This window comes from Odontesthes bonariensis, chromosome 8 (genome assembly GCF_027942865.1).
Source record: "Odontesthes bonariensis isolate fOdoBon6 chromosome 8, fOdoBon6.hap1, whole genome shotgun sequence".
Classification (NCBI taxonomy): domain Eukaryota; kingdom Metazoa; phylum Chordata; class Actinopteri; order Atheriniformes; family Atherinopsidae; genus Odontesthes; species Odontesthes bonariensis.
The window spans coordinates 8,392,494-8,412,962 of NC_134513.1; the positions used below are offsets into that span (position 1 = coordinate 8,392,494).

Sequence of the window (20,469 nt, forward strand, 5' to 3'; positions counted from 1 at the left end):
AAAAAAAAATAAAAAATAGTGCATGAAGTTCACAAATCGTCAGGTTAAGCTGTCATAACGACACAGCTGCGGCTAAAGACGCCAGCATCATTACTGAATGAGTGAAAAAAAAAAAAAAAAGCATGAAACACACGTGCACGGATTCTTTTAGCAGCAATTTAACAACCTACATTCAACTCCCTGCACAAAACGAGATAAACACACTTTCACACTGAGCAATAAAATAAGCAGTCTGGAGAGGTTGTGACCACACGCTGCCTCTGAGGTTCAGAACACAAGTGGAAGAGAAAAGGTGGCAGTGTTTTGGGTGGCGTGGAGGGAGGGCGTCCCTTTGACCCCCGCTACAACGGCATGAGTGATACGACAGCCAGCAGCAAAGAGGAAACCGTTATATAAAAACTCAATAAGATCATACCATCACTCAGATGATATTGGGGCCTGCTTGTTACCTTCAGACATAAACCCATTGGCAGTGTTACTATGACGTTTAAAAGCAGGACCAATTCAATCAAGATAACTGACAGAAACACTTCTAACGTCTGTAATTAGTATGAAACACACTTATGAGAGTTATCAGTTCGTTGTGTTATCTAACAGAGAAGTGATGGAGTTGCTAAACGAGTTCTGTCATTACCCTTTTCTCCATCTCGAGCTGTGATCGGTCAGCGTAGCGCTCCTGCCTCTGCAGTCAAACAAACATATTGGAACACATAAGAAGCCACAATCATCTCATCGTGACGGGAGCAGATTGTGAGCTCAACGTACCTGCGTGGCCTTCTCCAGTTGTAGCTTCAAGTCTGCCAGCTCCAGGTCTGTGTCGCGTAACTGGGCCTTCAGCTTCTCGTTCTCAGCTAAAATCTGCTCGTAGAGCTGAGGAGGACCATCCAACAGTCAGAAGGTGTTCAAAAGAATGAAGAAAAGAGGATAAAGGAAACGAGTACCTTCTTGTAGTCAGTGGTGTCGTCTCTATCCAGTCGGCTTGAGTACGGCCTTCGACTCTCACCGTAGCTACGGCTAAAAAGAGCGTCGTTGCGATCTAAAGATGAAGTGCTCTCATTCCTGCATCAGTGAAGACAGGCACGTCGATATAAGCATGTGTTTTAGCAACATAGAGACATGTAACATGAAAAACAATAAGGGATACGGTAAGAAAAGGGTGAAACTTACCTAGACAATCTGTCGCTCTGTAAGGAGAAGAAAGAAAGAAAGGAAATATTCATTTATATAGAAAAAAAAAAACGTGTTCCTATAAACGTTCTAATCTAATTCGTCTTTACACATAAGGAGTGGGGGGAATTTTATATAGCTGCAGATTCAGCCTAAGCCTAAATTATACACAAACATGAACAGAACTGAATAGAAGGAAGAACTCAACTGCGATCCACCTCAAATTACAACCTCTCTGGTTTCATACCCGTCCTGCACTCTGATGCAGACAGCCTCCTACAAACTGTTCTACATGCAAATGCACAAACAGTAATCCCTCAGTCCACCTGCCAGCTTGTGCCTCCAGGCCCAGTTTGCCTGCAGGCCAGCTGTGCTTGTGCACAATAACAACCCTGAGAATGGAGCCAGACATCAGATAGGCAGGTCAGGATGGAGGGCTGGTCTTCCAGCTATTCTGAAATTACAGTCTCCTTCCTGAGGCGGACAGAGGGCAGAGACACAACAATGCTAAAATCTGAGATGAGATCCAGAGACAACCTCAAGGAGTCAGCGGTCAGATACGTAGTCAGCTGCGCACTATTAGATAGTCCTTTTTTTAACATTTTTTTTTATTTATTTGATTCTTAAAAACTACTTAATATGTCATCTACCAATCATGAAGTGTTCATACAGTTGCCTGGAGTAACATTTAGGCTCATGTAAATAAGAGAACTGGAAGTGACCTCAGAAGATTTCCTGTGTGCTTTTGGATCTACATCCAGATAATTGCGTGCTTCCTGTTTAGTGCCTTGTTGCTGCTCCACCCTTTATGCTGACCCACTAGAAATGACGGCTAGCAGCTGGTGTGTCTTTTCCTCGTCTCCCTGATGATTGGACTCAAGTAACAACTGCCTGCTCTCTCTGTTATATTCCAAGCGACACTCCCATCCAAACAGGAAGTTCACCCAGCAGGCAATATTTTCACAATGCTGCCCAATTCATTTCATAGCCTCATAGCTTAATTTGCAAAAAAGAAAGCCCAAAAAGAGTTCAAAAGTGTTTTTGTTCCAACAATCCTCTTCAAATGTCAAATAATATGTGCGATTTGAAAACACAGAGGCAGACTTCCTTTCCTTTTTGTGCCCGCATGTTTTGAAAAGCCACTGATCTGTGGCCAAGCGTGCATTTGGTTTGCAAGGTCACGTCAGCGGCAGACAATCACGGGAAGATGGAAACGGGTACACAATGAAAATTCAAAGGCTGCGCACAGTGAGAAGCAAAGATACGTGGGATGAGAGGAAATCATAGGTGCAGAGGGCAACATAAGATGAGACACGAGGAAGGACCAGAATAGAGAATAAACGCATGAGGGAGAGAATCCAACGGAAGTTGCGATGTCAGAGAAGGGCAACAATAAGAACAGTGTGATTTTGTTTAATGGTTGAAAAGCTCCTATTGAAGTCCGTTTTCTCTACTTTCTGCCCTGTGTGTGCGATAGCTACGTTACCTGTGGCTCTCCCCTGGTGCTGCCCTCCTCCGAATCAGACTGCTGGTCAGGGTCATTTTCATCACTCTGGAGTTTTAAAAAAAAAAAAAAAAAAAAAAAAAAGATAAAACAGTGAAGACCCCTTTTGGCTGATCACAGCAGAACACCTGGAGCTGTACAGGTTTTATGAGCCTCAGAAAGGCCGTGCAAGTCTCTTACATCTTGAGTCCAGAAGGACACCCCAGTGGAGCGTCTCTTCTCGCGGGGCCGCCTGCGATCCCGTATGGAGCGGGGCTGAGACTTGTCTTCTCCCTCCTTCTCCTCCTCCTTCCTGTCCGTTTCTGTCCATTGAGAAGGAGGCCAAAAACTACTTTACCGACACATCCAAATGCTACCATGTTAACAGAGACAAACTGTCATATTAAAACAGGATCTGCCGTCTCCGGGTTGTGGAACACTTATCAGCTTATTATTATTATTTCACATCTCGTTCACAATCTCAATAACAAACGTCTGACCCCAACCACTTCCCTGAGCTATGAAAAACTTCAACCCTTTTTTTTGTGGGCATAAACAGTGTGCAAATACCCAAATAATCCGATCAAGAATTCAAGTTTGGGTGAAACAAGGGACACGCATGACACAATCATGAAAAGTTGACTTGGCTAAAGTCAAAGACAGAAAAAGAAAGAAAAAACAAGTCCTTAAGACGGAACAAAGCGTTCAGTGTTTTCTTTAGCTGAACGGAATAAATCGGCTTTCCACTTTCCCAGGGAAACGTCACGGATTTATGCGTAAATTAAAGAGGTAGTTCATTTAAAAGGCAACCCAATCCCTGTTCCGTCTCAGTGCTCTTAATAAGAATGTGGCAGTTTGCCCATGTGAACGTGGACCAGAGGAGAAAGAATTCAGCATCAGGCAGGACTCGGCACTCATGTAGCAACATACTGTGGCCACATGGCTTTACATCACATTTTATATCAGAGGCAGGCATCTTTCTAAGAGCTCCAGATAACTGTAAACATGTGTTGAGCGATTAAACTTCTCAGGAGGGAGAGAGACGCTGACCTTTTTCAGTATCTCTGGAGGAGCGGCTGTAAGAGGAAGTGATCCCCGTCAGACTGTTAGGCCTGTTGAGGGAACTGGAGGACAATGTGGTGCTTGAGTAGGGAGCTGTGGAGGCAGTGCTGACTGTGGAAATGGCGGAGGTGGAAGAGGAGGATGAAGGCCGGAAACGCTGCAGCGGAGAAAGTAAGCGAGAAAAATCAAAGAGGGGTAAGAGGGGCAAGAGAGTCAAAAACCGAAGCTGTAAATTAGTGTGATATGTCTTAGAAGAGTTATTACAAAGACGAGAAAGGCACCTCTTCGAAGCTGCGGTACTTAGATCGGTAATCGTCCTCCTTTGTCTCCGTCTCCTTCCTTTCCTCTTGCTTCTCCTTGTCCTGCTTCTCCTTCTCCTCCTTCTCCTCCTCACGGGTCTTCGGGGGACGACTCCTGCCGATTGTTTTCTCCGCCTCTTGCAAGTCGGTCAGAGTCACGCCCTGGAAGAAGGAAGCAGATTTCTCTTTTGAAACCACAACGCTACGACCCTCATTTTCTAAACCCGTTGAGTTTCATTACAATTTCTGAAACCCAGCGACGCAGTGAACACACTGGAACAAGTGTCAGCCTGTAAAATGATCAACTCTTTGCACAGGTGTAGAAGCAAAGTACTGACTGCATACATAAAAAACCTATACCGTCTCAACAAGGATGAAAACAGTCTGCAGCTATAAAACGACAAAGTAAACCAGAAAAAGGTGCAGGCCATCTTCTATATGCATCCTCTTTTAATGACATAGAAATCCACTATTTCAATCTTTTTGTTTCCTTCTTCTGATAAAGACTGTAAAAAAGGTTTGGATTATTTGGCTCATGCACGGGGACAGATTATAAATAACTCTAGTGGCAGCATGTGGTTTAACAGACCTGTGTGGACCTCCTCGACTGTCGAGCCTGTCTGGATCGAGCCTTCCTCTGAGACTCCGACTCCTCGTCTCGCACTGGCGTCAGATATGACCTGACAAAGGCAGACAAGCACACACAAGTAAACAAACAATTCTATTGCAAAGTATAAAGCAATTTCTGTAAATGACGCAACTCAAAATTCAGATGCATCCTTTTCGTATCCTGATTGCAGCTGATAAGATTCCAAGATTGAACTTACTTCCGTTTAGTTTCTTGTATCATTTTGCTAATGTGTGCCTTGTCAATAATACACATGAGAGGCAAGCTTCCCTGCTAAAGGGAATAAAGGACAAACTTTTCTAAAACAAACAGACCACCTTTAAGTTACAGTGATAAAACAGGAGTCCAATCAGTGAGTTTAACCTTAAATTACAACAGTTTCAATGTCAAAAGGCAATGCATTTTGGGGGAAAAGAAACAGAGAGAAAATACTCTCAGTCTGGAGCATGCCTCTGTTGGTCATACAGAAATATGAACTCATTCGATGCAGAACAGAGCTCGGCCTTGAGCAAAATGCACTGCTTCTGCCCACCTTCCATAAAAGGAGACGTTGCTGGAGCAGTCCAGGCTCTAAAAAAGCCCTTCCCCACTGCCGCTGTGACAGGTGGCTTATTTCAACACTGCTACAGGAAGACATACACTCGACCCCACTTAAAACACATGTGCATATACATGCTTTCTCCTTCTAAGTTTGCACAGAGCAGAAGATCCCAAACACATTCATCTGGATTATTATTCATCTGACGGTTGCCATTCGCTTACATTTTGAAGCTGCTAAAAAGCGCATGCTTGGCTGCAAATGTTCAAGAAATCTCAGCTGAAAACTAAAGTTAACCAAGTCTGAAACAGGTGGAACCCAATCAGACTCGCAGAACAAACTACTGACATGTAAGAAATCGAATGCATTCATTATGGAGTAAAAAGGTGCGTCTGTGTTACCTGCGTCGCTCAGAGCCAGTGACGGTGACGGTGCCAGTGGTGGTGGTAGTGGTAGATATGGCGGTGGTGGTAGTGGTAGATGCGGGGGTGGTGATAGAGCCAGTGTTTATAGTGGGGATTACTGCAGCAGACTCTTTCTCCTTCTCCTTTTCCCTCTCTGCACTCTCCTCTGACCAGTACCTGTTAATACATCCACATTTTACTGAAACTCAGCCTGGCAGATTCCACTCTAACTGTCTTTAGAAAAAAATTCCCTTTATGGTAGTTTGCCTGCACGATATTGCCAAGTAGACATCTCTTTTACCAGTTGATAATAGACAAAAATGCCTCATGAAGGGCTGCGTAATAATGTCTCCTGATTTTCCATTCACACCTCACAGTTGTCAAACAGGTCAGTGGAGTAAACTGTGGCTCCGTACTGTTGTGGCCCTCAACAATATGTCAGTGTTTGTCCCTGGAATTGGTTACTGGAGCTGTAGGATTTCAATTCTAACAAAATGAAAAGCTCCCAAACATAACTGGGTGCTCAAGAAATATTTCCTCTCCAGTATTGTATCTGCATTTAACTGAAATATGGACAGGAAGACAAAAAGTACAAAAAAAATAAACAAACAAACAAAAAACAGTTTCAGATTAATAGATAAAGTGATAGAAACCCAATGGACAGAAGGCAGTCTTGGACCGGATGAATGACTTCTTTCCAGAAGCCTAATGTGTGGATTAAAGTCTACAAGCAACATTCTGCCCCAAGTGTGGAAAAAAAAATATATACCTGCTGGTGAGACTGGTGGAGCCAGTTCGAGTGGAGGAGGAGCCCAGGCTGGAGAACAGGCCGCGATGGCCCGTGGGAGAGGTAACAGATGAGGAGGTGGTGGTGGTCATGGAGGGGGAGGAGGTTGAAGAACTTAAGTCCTCGTGTCTCCTGCCAAAAGAACCGCTGTTGGCAAGAAAAGTCACCAGTAAGACTGGGATTTCAGTCAGAAGGTCCCACGACGGTTTCTTGTGCAAGCTGTTAACTCTGCCCCCCAAAACTAACATTTATCATCATTTAATCTTTTTTGGGCACAAAATAATTTTGCTGGGCCATGTAAGCACTGAAGTCATAGGTTGGCAAAGACTTTGAGAGGCTAAAAGTCTTTGTGAAATAACTTTTTTATGTCAGTTTATAATAGTTTTTTGGTTGCATTTGTGTGAAAGAATTTGCACACTCAAAGAGTATAAAGCAAGGACTGAATGTCCTTCAAAATGTTCATTTTATTTCTTATGATGCATTTTTGCTTGGCATTAAATGATAAGTGGCAAAAATCATCTGTATTCACTATTAGCTCAAGAACTTTTGGTATCGGCCCAGAATTTCACAATCAATGCATCCCTACTTTATGTTTAAATGCTAAATATGGTTATTAATGGCTGCCAGCAACATTGTTTTCATACTTGAATAGGCCAGATGTGTAGCAAACCTCAATAGGCATGTTATCATACTCACTGAGAAGAAAATAATAGCCAGTTCTGTGAAAATTATACTAAACATTCTTTCATTCATTAAGATTTTGGACAAAGTGATAACCCTAAACTTAATAAAACTTCATCAATCAGATGGATGTAAACAGGCAAGTCTTCCAATAATAATTTAAATATCACATAAAACCAGGTAGGGGAAAAAATAACTGAAAAACACACACACTGCAGCAGAGCAGAGATGCAGACTGAAAGGACGGGTGGGTGTAGAGACGGTGGCGCCTCACTGAGGCTGGTGTACCTGCGGTAAATGCTGTAAGACTGGTAGTGCGAGGAGGGTGGCTGCCAGGGTTTAGTATTACAGGTGTTAGGGTCCAAGCTGGAGGTTGACGAAGACTTGGCTGGCACGTCCCGCGTGCTGCCACTCCGCCCTAGCGCTAGCGTATGGGAGGTGCTGGCGTGTTGGCAGGCAGGTGGGCAAGAGAGGCATGTCAGCGGTGAGAGCGTGCACACACAAACAGATATAAAGTACAGGAAACGTACACATTACAGACTATTAAGCTCTGACACACTGTTGTTGCATTCATGGCACATGGGTGGAGCTAAAAATGAAGAGTTATTTTGGCTTTTGCTGATTGCAATAACCTACTCCAGGTGTGCCATTCTTTTCAAATGTTTCAAATTTCCTAAAATAGATTCAAGGCTCTTAGTTGGCAACATCAAAAGTTAGGAACCTGGAGAGATACAAGAAACAACAACATCCCAAACGGCTTTTATAATGTGAAACTAGGGTGTTTTCATTAGGCTCATGGCCAGCATTTCTCCCATATGATATGAATGCAGTGCAGGTCCACGTCTTGGTTTTGTGCCACGAATGTGATTTATCTGACAGCATTTAGGCTCGTTAAAATAACCGAGCGATGCATTTCTCAGCACAGCAACCTGACAGGACAGGTACAGTCATGCAACAGACTCTATGGCACAGAGGCATTGGGCTGATTTGCATGGCTTTCTATATCTGCCTACGTTTGGAAGCAAGTACAAACATATCTAACGGGACAAATCAAATGTCCCACAGGTGACTTGACAAAAATCACTATCATTGATATCCAAGTAGAGTTTAGATCCAAAGCTATGCAAGCCAACCTCGTAATGGAGCTGCACGTCCCATCTGATTGAACAGAGATGAGGCATGAAACTTTGGCAAAGATTTATATTGCAGCCTGAGGCTAACCTGCGCTGGTAGCTGGAGGTTCGGTTGGTGGATGCGCTTCCTTCACTGTTCTTCAGGTCGTCGTCCCAGCGTCGTCGGGTGTAAGAGCCGCTACGTATCAGAGCAGTAGAGTCCCTGGAGATCCACAAGCTAGAATAGTATCCCATGCTTCCAGTAACAGATACTGATACTAGAAGTGTACCCGTTTCTGTTCTATTATATGTCTACATAAAGCATTCAAGCACAACATTTCAATTGTTGCTAAAGGCAACGCACACCATGCAGAGCATCGGGGCTTTTTGCCTGCAGCACGCAGCAGTGAGCAACAGGAGCTACTCATGCCAGTGCATGTCTGCACAGAGACACTATTTGGCTCCAGGGGTTCACCTGTTTTCCTTCTCGTCTATGTCTGAAGTACTGGCCAGTCTCCTGGGTATGGTTGGGGCCACATAGGCGAGCCGAGTTCCTCTGTCTTTTTCCTGTAAGGAGCAAAAAAAATAAAAAAAATAAAAAACAGGCTCATGTTAGTAACTACTAATAATAATTACTGAAGAGCGGTTGTTGAGCATCACTACATGAATAATCTACTTCATGTGCTGTAAAAATATCTGATGGCAATTTAGTTTGAACTTTTAATCCCACAGAATGAAGGACAATGAAGTACATCATTGCTGACCTTCTCTTTTTCCTTGTTGTCAAGGGACGAGGAGAGACGAGGGCTTGAGGCAGAGCGCATCACCCCTGTGGTGTCCTTCTCCCTCTGAGCTTCCTTGGTGGCTGTGATTTCTGCGAGTGCCCCATAGCTGCCCGTCTTCCTCAAACCCAAACGCCACGACGCCGGAGACTCATCCTTCCTCTCCTCCTCCACTTTAGTTGAGACCCTTCCAGCAGGCTGCACAACCTGAATAGGAGGTTAGGGCAGTGACTTTGAAAACATGGAATTATCCATTTTTTTGAGTTTGACCTTGTTAACTGGGATTTTTAGTCATCTTGGTAAGTAGCACAAACGTCAGTAAGGTCAAAAACTATTTGGATTAATCCAGAAGGGCTGTGGTCAAAACCTAGAAAAGACCATTTACGAGGAAGAACATGCCAGCTCAGATATGTACGCTCTAGATTCAAACTCCAAAAATACACAACTGTACCCGACTCAGCTAAGAGCTCCAAATAATGTTCCCGAGTACATGCTATTCTCAATGATCCTCAAGAATGATTAATTCAACCTGTGTGGGGTGCGAGGTCCAAATTGGTTTGTGTTGTTTTGTATTTTTTTTTGGGGGGGGGTGTCTGATCACAGATTTTAAAAAAAACAACCAGAAAACGACAAGCAACTGAAAACACAGATGTCACACAGACACAATGTGAAAATAAGATTAGCAGTGCATTTGTTGAAGTAAAAACAGCGCCATGTAATGTGGATGAGTGTCGGGGAGGCTCAATCACGAATGTTGGGTTTTTCCACTGGGGTGGTCATCTGTGCTGTGCCGGATAAAACCACGATAAGTTGAACTGTGGTTTTCTACTGAACCACACAGACTGATTTGGCAGAACTACCAATTAAGCTCTGTTCATTTTGCAAGTTGGTTCAAATTTCACAAGTGAAGCATCCTTCTGCTTCACCAGAGTAAGGCAAATGTTGAGTTTACCTTAACAGACACTAAAGTAAACAGAAATCCTCTGCAGAAAGGCTGCCATCATCACGGTTCAGTGTGGCATGGAGCACTACAGCAGGCAAAGCCAGTCAAGTGGAAAAACCCTGCATCACCTATAATCAGGTACGGGTGGTTAGGGGAGATTGGAGTGCTTTGTCAGTGCACAAGTGCATGAGGGATGAGAGAACAACTCTGGTGCACACCAATGCCTCACCATAGGTTTTTTGGGCACAAGAGAAATGCCAGTTTTGCGCAAACCTTGACGCCACAATGCAGGACAGCCTGGCTCCGCCAAAGGCATGAGAGGAGTAATATAATCAAACTAAAGCCAACCAAGACAAGAGCCCGGGATGAGAAAGATGCAAAGAGGGAGGTCGGGCAGGGAGGAAGACAGAAAGGTTGAAACAGAAAAAGGCAGAATAAGACAGAAGCAGCAGCAAAAGAAAAAACACTTAATGGGCCAGGACAGGCCTTTCAAAGCCTAGTCACACCACGCAGTGCCAAACTAGCGACACCATCAATATTTTCAGTTGAGTAAGTAACAGATCCAACAGGGCATTTAAAAAAAATATTGCCCATTCATTAGAAGTTGCTGTGGTGTGTAAGCACCAGGCTTCAAATAAGGTTTGGAAGTTTATTGCAAGAAAAGAAGCAGAAAAAATAAATAAATAAATAAATAAATAATATCCAGAAAGTCTTGTGTACAGACAGACTAGTGGGTGCAATTTAATAATCACAATCGAGAATGTCAGGGAAATCTTCCACTTTGAGATTAAAAATTCTAATTGGAGATTTAAAAATAATTGAAGGTGGTGTCTGGATTACAGACTTAACAGAATAAGAGTCGGGGCTTTGTGTCATCCCGATTTTCTTATGGAAAACGTTTCCTTCTACAAGGAGTTTATGACCGTTCAAAACATTTTCTGGAGATTCTATTAGTCACACAGGAGGTCACATTGGCTTATATTTTCAGCAAGTGGAATGAGAGAAGAAGACATGCTCTTGGAAAAATTTGCCATGCTCGCTTTGGTTAAATGCTTTTACGCCAGCAGAGGGCAGCAGAGCCAAAAGTGGGACACGACTAACACCTTTATTCCAAACAGCCACCCCAATCTACAGCTCTATACGCTTCACCCGCACAGTATCTCGACGGTCTTAGTAAATCATTAACAACTTCTAGAATAATTCCACGAACGATCCAAACTATGTAGGCCAGTGGCATGTTTGTTAAACACCACTGATGATTAGTTTTAACTCTCATTCTCAAGGCCTCTGCGACATCGGTTAGCGGCACCATGAAGAGCAAATCAAAACCAGGAACAACTATATGTGTGATGGTCTTGAAAATGAACTCTTAACTTGAACTCTTTATGTTAACCCCAACTATCTTCAGTCAGCTTTGAAATGAACATAGCTTACTAGGGGAAGAGCAAGTAACAAGATTTTCACCCATTTCTGTCGTGTGCCAAAACCATGTCTCAGTGGATCAAATGTGTCATGGCTTCATGTAAGACTCGTACCTTTTTAATAGGTGAAGTAGGAGTCGTCACCTGGTTAGTTGGGCTAGCTGGTGATGACACGCCGACGGTGGTTGGAGTGGCCGTAGTGCTGTTGCTTACCGCTACCGAGGGCTTGTTCTTGTCTAAAGGAGTTGAAACAAAAGAGTTGTCAAAAAAAGGCAACTTGCAGGGTAATTTTAGAGCATTTGCAAGGCTAAAATAAGATGGACACAGTACCTGCTTCAGTCTCAGACTCGGAGTCTTCTTCCTCCTCTTCTTCACTGGAGCAGCTCGATTCATCCTTCTTCCCCTCCTCCTCTTCATCCACTTTCTCAGGTTCTAAGGTCTCAATGCGTGGAGCACTCTTTTCCGGCTCCAGAAGTAGCGTTTCTTTGCTGAAACGCACACAAGCACAAAATATGAGGCCTTCGCTGTAGGGTGTTGGATAACAACGGGAAACTAATTCCGCAAAATGTTTTGATTGTTTCTCTCCAATCGCTTACCTTTTCAGTGGTTTCAGCGATTGGTTGTTATCCCCCGTGGTTGTTGTTTCAATCAAAGGAGATTTCTTAACATCTTTCTTCTCACTCATCAGCTGGAAGAAAGAAAACAGCAGGAGACTTAGAATCCTGGACAGGCGATGGAATCAGATTGTCCAAGTTCGTAAAGTCGCTTTGAGCAGATCCAACAGATTTTCCAATCGGCAGTCACACTGACTCACCAGATTTTGTTTCTTTTGTAGTTCTTCCAAGTATCCCAGAACATCTTCATCTGCCACATCAAAAGCAGTTTGGCCCTGAGGGGAAAGAAATACAAACAAAGTTATGGACTGCACAGCACACTTACCGACATATTTCCTCATAACTTCAGCTGCTCACCATCTTATTAATGAGGTCCATGTCACACAGGTTTTCCACCAGTATCCTACATGCCTCCTCTTTGCCCCAGTGTGATGCTGCATGTAGAGGAGTCCAGCCATCATAGTCTTTAACATTTACATCATACCCTGCTTGGATTAAAAGCCTGCACAATGAGAGATTTGGAAAAGGGGGAGGGAGAAAACAAAAATAGTTTTCGTGTGAATTAGCAAATGTGGTTCCCGGATTGGATTCTGTCAACTAATCTTTTAAGGTGCCGCCAGGGTCCAGGCTTTTAAAATTGCGTCAGGATTTGCAACCCCAGGTCAGATTAACAAAATATAGTCTTTCCAGAGATATTACTGAGAGATAATCCTTAAGTTTTAGTCCTCCCTTAGCAAAGCTGGATGTCAAATTTCAAAACCTTCAATTATAAGGCAATGCAGCTCATAATATGGGGGAAAATATTAAATTCCCCAATGTGTGTATGGTAGTTGTGCAAAACTTCACAGGTCTTTGAGGCATCTATGCTAGCAGAGTGTGCTGGCTGGCTTCCTAGACCAGATGTACAGGCTACTGCAAACTGTAACAATCCACAGAGACAATGCTGCAAAAAGCAAGATGACGAGATGCAGAGACCACGATAAGACAGGCTTTCTGTCACAACAAGCTATAAATGTGTTGGTCATTACACATGTTGCAGCTATTCTTCATTGTGTAAACTAACAGTGAAATCAACCCCGGCTTACTTTAAAACCTCTACGTATCCTTTTGCAGCAGCGACGTGAAGCGCCGTTCCACCAGATTTTGTATGCCGGGTATCTTGGATCTGGCCGCTATTGAGCCATTGCCGGGCATCCCTCAGCATGACCCGCTCCTCTTCTTTTCGGGCTGCCTCAATATCTACCCCTGGTGAGACAGAGAAGACCGACACTGTCAAACTTCCACGCAGGAATGACCCGCAGCTTGGGGGCAAGCTTTCGGCTGAAACACTGAAGTCAGAGGAAAAAGAAGCGCAACCATCAAAACTTATTTTTGAGATTTACTTATGTTACAGTTAAAAAAAGTCTCTAGGGTTCACAGAAGAGAGAAAGTAAAATATTTAAATCCAGAGAACCATAACATTGTCCAAAGCCAGACTTTGGAATTACCCGTTTTAAAAAGTTTCTACAGAGGACAAATAGGCATAACTTTATCATGGCTCCATCTATTAACACTAGGGTGTTGTCAAGCAATTGTTTTCCATAGGGGAGGCGTTTGGTGCCAATATTCTGTCAATTTAACAAAACAATAGTGGCTGTAAACACATGCTGCTCAGCTGGTTAAGTGGGTCAGTATGTCAGTGCTATATGATGCATGCAGGGCAGCAGTGAAAACAGGCTTGCATTGTCCTGTGGACACCTGGCTGGAACACATGACCGTGTAAAAACTTTCTGCTTCACAATTCACTGACGTTTCAGCTGAGCGTTAGCAGCGCTGAACTCCAGAATATAAACAACAATCCAAACAGTTTGCTGGGATAAGAGCCACATTTCAGCTGATCTTATACCTTTTTGTTACAGTCGCATTAAACCAACAAAAGGGCAACTAGGTCTGAAAATGGGTCTGTTCACATTAAATATCATTTAATACATTAAATATGTGAAAAACAACCCAAACACACACACAAGCTTGAACTAGACTAGTTTAAGACTTTACATGCTGCTCATTAAGAAACCTAATGAACTAAAGTCTAAAAAAAACTGAAACTAAATCAGGAAAATTTCCTCAGTGTCTGACTTTATGTGTGATCGTGGGATTTCAAGTGCAAGTTCAAACTATGTGTTTTTGGGACAGATAATGGACCATCGTATCAACACACCCCAGATAATGCAGTTCGGAGTCGAACTATTCCTGCCAGTGTACATTCACAATTGGACTCAAACCTGGGTGCTTTGTGCACATCACCATCACCAGGCTTCGATCCGGAAGAAATAGAAGAAGCCCGGAACAGAGAGTACACAAAGGAGTTGAGGCATCTCATTTGTCAAACAAACCATACAGCAAACTTATGCTTCAACGTGGTGCAAATTTGCTGCCAACCAAACTGTAAACTGTTTGGGTCCATGATATATCGGGTGAAACGGAAACATAGAAATTCGAACAAGTTGAAAGGGGGCACATCACCACTTAGCACGGTGGAGTCAAACATTCTTTGATACAGTTTATTCAATTCAGTGATGCAGCAACGTCTTCCAGGAGGTAACTGTCCTGTGTTTAATATACTGCTTTATAGTTGATACAACTGACAATATGCCATAATTCAAGCTAAATTCACAACAACATTACAGAAAAGACAGCAAAGTATACATTACTATAAATGTACAGAGTCGCTCTAAAATTCATTAGAGTTGGCCAGGTAGAGCAAGATCCCATGATCACTTGGGAAGTAGCCTACACTGCGTCTATAAAAAGCTGCGAGTCTAATGGCCTCTAAGTAGCACCACAGAACAAGAGCAAAGTGGGAAGAGCTGGCAGCAGTTCAAAGCAGAGTTTTTAAAAGAGGGGAGCACATCTCCCACCCTGACATTGGGAAAATACAAAAAAATCTAGCAGCTACATAAGAAATATTATCAAAAGTCTATGCCGAGGCAAATATTAACAACTTTGGAGGTAAGGGGACTTAGGTTTTATCGTTTTGGAAAGTCAAAAGAGAGAGCTAGAAAAATAGGTTGTTTTAAGCCTCAGAGAAAGCTGCTGGCAGTGCAGTTCAAATTATTCTCCTCTCAGCAACACCTTACCCAATACCAACAGAATGCTAAAAATCACTCTGAGGCAGCCCACCTCCAGTCCAACACAAGGACAGAAGCAGCTTTTATGCAGCATCTGTCAGAGAAGATGGGGCTCTCCAGTCATTTCACAGAATCAGAACTGAGGAGAGGATATAGAACCTGCCCCTGCAAATGGGAAACCATGGACACTTGCTAACAAATTTCACACCATAACTGCCGTGTCTTTGAGAGGAGCGAATGAAATTACAAACATACAGAAGCGTTACACAACAGCCAATTGCATAATGCTGCTTGCTAGCTTTAGCAAAAAAAAAAACTGAGCTGTGGATTGTCAGCAGCAGCCCTGAGGCCAGGATGACCACAGATTCACTCTGCAGTGGAGCAGATCTTTCAATTTTACAATTCCGTACCAATAAATAAAAATTTGAAGAACCACCCAGTAACCCGGCTCGCTAAAGTCTGTGAACACAGGTAATGTGGAGTGACATTAGCTCTTTGCATCAGTTGGTGGTGGATGTTTAAAGGAGGCAGCGTGAGGATGAACCAGGGAGAGCATCTAACAGGCATCGCCAAATCAAAGCTGACAGCTGCCGTTGGTCGACATGCCTGAGGTCTGGGTGGGTGCACTTCTCACCACCATTACATAATAACAGCAAAGGAGCATGACACGCAAAAAGCACTCTGGATGGAATAATTACTGGATGCCATATGCTTTTAAACACTTGGACCTTGATTTGAAAGTTCAGAGATTGACGGTTTAGAAGCAGGCTTTTTTTTTTGCCATATAATATTGCTTGAGGTACGACGGTTTAACGCGACGCATACACTTGTAATCAGTCTAAGCCAGTGCAGTTGTAATCATGTGTTACAAGGGGACTAACAGACTGGATACTGTACAGGAGGAAGAATGTACAGCTTGAAGAAGGGAACGCAAAACCGGCTTCAAAGAAGGCCAAGCCACGCAACATTTAGGAGCAGATATGAGCAGAGGAGCACCCCTCTGGCCTGGGGCCAGCTAACACGTCTGAGCGTGGCCTCTTGCCATGAGGGAGGGCCGTTCATCAAGATTGCCCCGGCCAAAAATAGTAAGACCCAGGGTCTTACTTTAGAATCCTCACATGAGAGCTGACAACACAGCTGCATAACTATTCTATATTATGTAAGGTTTCATCAAGCAAAGGAAAAACAGCAGGTGACAAGACGCACCACGAGAATTGAGTTCCTCATTCCCCATGCATGCAAAAACAAAAAACACAAGCTGGGACTCATCCAGCAAGCCATCAAGATCACGACCACAGAATTGATTTATAGTTATCATAGGATTAATTCAGATCGAAACATTTTACAGTGTGCTGGTGACAAACTGAAGCTCTTCCACAAAGCAATCAAAAACCCCAAATCAATTAATCAACAAGTCTCCACTTCTTTTTAACATCTTTTTAACAAAAACCGATGCACAAGAATTGATTTTCATGGAAGAATTTGGTAGATGAGGGAGAGGGATTAGCACGCAGCGGGCTCTAGTTAAAGATGTTTGGAATACTGTACCTTGTCGGTTGATCTCATTTTGCAGAAGCTCCTCCATGGCCTCCTCTTCAGCGATGTCCATAGGCGTCTCCCCCTCGCTGTTCACAACTCCAACACTGGCTCCCTGGCTGATGAGATACCTGAAGAAAAGGAATAAATAAATAAATAAATAAATACAGAAATCACTCAGACAGGTGTCAGCATATGTTTGAAAACATTTTTCAAAATGTTTCTGGAGGAGAAACTATTCTTTGGGGAAAATCCAGCAGATTCCTGCATTTTTTAGGTCGGTTTGAGGTTAAACTGTAGCAGAGTAACAGGGTGAAAGGCAAACTAGATAAAGGCAAACATAACTTCCTTAGACAGATAAAGAAACCGTTGCAAGACATGGGCTGTATAAAGCTGCAGTTAACTAGTGAAAACACTAGCTGACACCGATGTATCTTCTATTTTGTCACTTTGTCCCAACAAATTCATATCATATGCATAATTAACACGGATTAAATTAGTTCAAATGACTAAGGTGCATAATTATCCATTTTCACAGAAACTCACTGATGTCTTGCAGCAAATTTGAACCATTCAGCATCTTGAGTTCAGCTGCTTCCAATTAAAGTTGTGGTGAGACTCAGGCCCTTCTCATTAGACCAACAAACCACTTGAAACACACTTTGTGTTTTTGACTTCCACCCAAATGGCAACTGACGGACTACAATTACATCTCAACGTTTCGTATCTTTTTGATTGGACTTTCTATTCTGCCTATTTTAGGTTGGTTCAGCTAGGTTTGATAGCTTTGTGGTGTGCAGTCCCACTGTGGGATTCTTACCCAACCCTGCAATTAGATGGCTGTGGTGACACCGGGGGCAAACAGATACAGCCCTGCTTGGCAGTTCCCGCTATTGTGAATGAAAATGCTGGGATTGAAACTGGTCTACTGAGAATTCACCGCCTACATCAGGTTTGCTGAGTTTCTCACTATGACATTATGTCTCCATTAGTCATCCATATTAGTGCAGCCACTTGACCTTTTCACTCAAAATGCCACAACAACAAACTTCTTGTTTTCTGTTCAAGTTGCCCTGTGCTGGAGCCGCGTTCATGAGGCCAACTCAACTCAGGCTTAACAACACATATGTCAAATGTACGACTTATTTTCATATCAATACTGCTCACAAAGACTATTACACCGCAGGTTTACGTTCTCTTCTGCTAGTTACATTTATTGGGAGGGGAAAGAAGGGGAAAAAAAAAAAAAGCCAGGTTCCTGAAATGTAACACACAAGTAAAAGAGGTCAAGGAACACTTAATATGCTGAACAATGAGTATAACTGAGCTCTTTTACCCCGTTTAAATATCCTGATAACATCTCTGTGTTGTGTTTATACCCCATGAGCCATGTTCTTCCCTGACAAAAGGCTAAAAGCAAAAAAATACTTGAGTGCATCTGCAGATATAGTGAATGACCCCAATCTCTCTATATCACATTACATCACACCAGTACTGTGTATGCGTGACCAGATGGGCTGCCTGTATAAGTGTGACAACAACGGTCCAAAACCTTCTGTGGAGGCTTCTACGATTCTAGCAAAATAGGTGAAATTTTAAGTTAAAAAAAAAAAAAAAGAAGCCACAATTGGCAGCCAGTGAAGGTGATGTTTAATTCAGAAATGAGTCAAAACAATGTTGTTGTTTTTTGTTTTGGTTTTTGTTAATAGTGAAAGGGAAAACCAGTCCAACAAGCACATGCTGTGTTCACCAATCCAAATTAGCATGAGACTACAATACCACCATGCAGTGTTAAGCGTGATAGTTGAAACATTAGGGCATTTTGAGGGCCAATAATGCCAGCAGCTACACAAGGACAGAGTTCACTAATTGGGCGTGTAAATGGGCAGAGGTCAGCCAAGGCAGCACATTAGTTTGAGGCTACGGTCGAACAGTTTAAAACAAGAATCTCGCGTGCTTTTTCCTCAAGGTTTAAACAACCTCATGCGCTATGAAAAAGATAAGAGGGTAAATTAAATGGGGGTTAGGAAAAGACGAATGCTGCGCAAACGTAAATGACATGGGTCAGTGGTGGTGAAATTACATTTTGTGGAGGGCAGACAACAAATGGCACATCTTATATATTTTGTGCTGTTTTTATGTTATTTCATTCAACCAGATAAAACATACTTACTAAAGTTAAAAACATTTATAATAAAAAAAAATACAGCGACATTACTGGCCTCACTGATCGAATATTTTCTTGCAATTTTTAGAGTAAAAGGTTCTCTGATGAGTGGGGCAGTTAGTCAAATGTCTTAGAAGACGTTACTCTAGAAACAACAGGATATGCGGATGAGTTCGCAAAAAACAAACCTGATGGAACCGATACGGTTGCTTAGAAACCGAGAGAAAAAAAAAGAAAGAAAGAAACTGCTCAAAAATACTTACTCAGCTATGTCTAGGTATCCACAGGATGCTGCGGCGTGGAGGGGGATCCAGCCCTCGTTGTCAGGCTGGTTGACGCTGGCTCCATGCTCCACCAGGAAAGTCACCATGTCAACATTGTCATCTATGCATGCCTGAAAGAGAGAAGACAGAGAGGAGAGTAAGAACACAACGTGTCCAGTGTGTCTACGAGTGATTATCCGTCAGTGCACGAGCATACATGCACACATGCATGTGAGCTTATGTCAGTGGGAAAGAGCATTATAGTCTGTCTGATAAATTGCTATGTGTGTCCCAAACTGTTTAAGACAGCCCAAGCATTCCCAAAATGCCTGCACATAGCGGGGGTGCTTTAAATACTGTACAGTGCAACACTGCTGATTGGGCCATTGGAGCGCTGTGTTTATGTGCTTTATGCAACAAGTAGTAGTATCTAAAGAGCTCCACAAAACCTGCAGTTACTTAAAAGATCAGCTCTGCACATCAGCCTGACATTTCACATGATAAATCAAACCACTGACACGACCAAACACAAAACCTTTTCCTTTCCAAGCATCTCATCTTCTTCGCCTAATCAACCCTAATCATTATTTTCTTGTGCTGGCGACAAGCGACAATATTGCGCAGCACACTAGAAAACCACACAGTGTGTTTGAAAATGATCAATGTATCCTTGAATGACAACAAACAAGATCAGAATTACATTTGGGGGCGGGGGGGCCCCCGACTTCTCTGGGATTCATTGATTCTATCATGGAAGCAACGGATGCTAATCATAGATCAGTATAACTTCCTTAAAAGTGGCGATACAGGCATGTCACCATTAGTTAATCGTCCCATCACAATTATTTGAGCTGGCTGCAATATTTTTGTTTTAGGTCAATAGATGAATGAAACTTTCAAACATTATATTCTAAATATCAAGGATTCCACCCAATTTGCTCATCTTCATAGCAGAAAGTCTCATCTGCCCAGCACATCATCTTTGTTCACAAAGACTAGGCAGGCAGACATAATTTGTTTATATGCTTCATGTTTTATTGCCATGGATGCCCTTTCATAGGGTGTACTGTGTACTTTTACACAGCTTGCAGGCTCTTATAGCGGGGAAAAAGTTTGCCGTTTAACCCATACTTTGTATGGCGACCTAAAATTTCTTGATAGTGACAAGCAAAAGCAAAAATGCTGTTGAACCATTTTCTGACACCCTGAGCAAACCAAACTGCATGACTGATTGCAGAGAAGACAAAAGATACTAGGAGAAAGAAACCCAAAAGGTGACACTATGAGAAAAAGAAAAAGGACTACAAAGGAAAGACGTAAATCCCTAAAACTGTTTGTATCGTACGGCAATTTTTTTTTTTTTATTAAAATCAAGAAAAGCACTGCCATGCAATATCTCCAGCAATCAAAAATATACCTCGGCTAAATGTTAAGGTGTGTATAATCAAGATAGCTGACAGACATTTAGATTTGTA

The 20,469-nt window shown here is 42.7% G+C and overlaps 1 protein-coding gene across 9 annotated transcripts in view; it reads right to left on the reverse strand.

Moving 5' to 3' along the window:
- The window catches only part of ppp1r12a (protein phosphatase 1, regulatory subunit 12A), a 45,653-nt gene that overhangs the window by 6,221 nt on the left and 18,963 nt on the right, over positions 1–20,469 (reverse strand). For 2 of the 9 annotated variants that reach the window (XM_075471538.1, XM_075471536.1), the window contains exons 2-25: positions 18,995–19,125; positions 16,577–16,695; positions 13,007–13,166; positions 12,279–12,423; positions 12,122–12,196; positions 11,904–11,995; positions 11,638–11,795; positions 11,422–11,543; positions 10,116–10,223; positions 8,926–9,150; positions 8,637–8,728; positions 8,271–8,384; positions 7,338–7,490; positions 6,351–6,515; positions 5,579–5,758; positions 4,601–4,691; positions 3,994–4,173; positions 3,701–3,869; positions 2,852–2,973; positions 2,654–2,719; positions 1,168–1,184; positions 942–1,059; positions 766–870; positions 635–682 (exon numbers count right to left, since the gene is read on the reverse strand). In XM_075471538.1, the coding sequence (XP_075327653.1) occupies positions 635–682; positions 766–870; positions 942–1,059; positions 1,168–1,184; positions 2,654–2,719; positions 2,852–2,973; positions 3,701–3,869; positions 3,994–4,173; positions 4,601–4,691; positions 5,579–5,758; positions 6,351–6,515; positions 7,338–7,490; positions 8,271–8,384; positions 8,637–8,728; positions 8,926–9,150; positions 10,116–10,223; positions 11,422–11,543; positions 11,638–11,795; positions 11,904–11,995; positions 12,122–12,196; positions 12,279–12,423; positions 13,007–13,166; positions 16,577–16,695; positions 18,995–19,125 (2,955 nt within the window). The remainder of the gene's footprint in view (positions 1–634; positions 683–765; positions 871–941; positions 1,060–1,167; positions 1,185–2,653; positions 2,720–2,851; positions 2,974–3,700; positions 3,870–3,993; positions 4,174–4,600; positions 4,692–5,578; positions 5,759–6,350; positions 6,516–7,337; positions 7,491–8,270; positions 8,385–8,636; positions 8,729–8,925; positions 9,151–10,115; positions 10,224–11,421; positions 11,544–11,637; positions 11,796–11,903; positions 11,996–12,121; positions 12,197–12,278; positions 12,424–13,006; positions 13,167–16,576; positions 16,696–18,994; positions 19,126–20,469) is intronic. The other 7 variants (XM_075471543.1, XM_075471539.1, XM_075471537.1 and 4 more) reach the window with 6 other exon arrangements.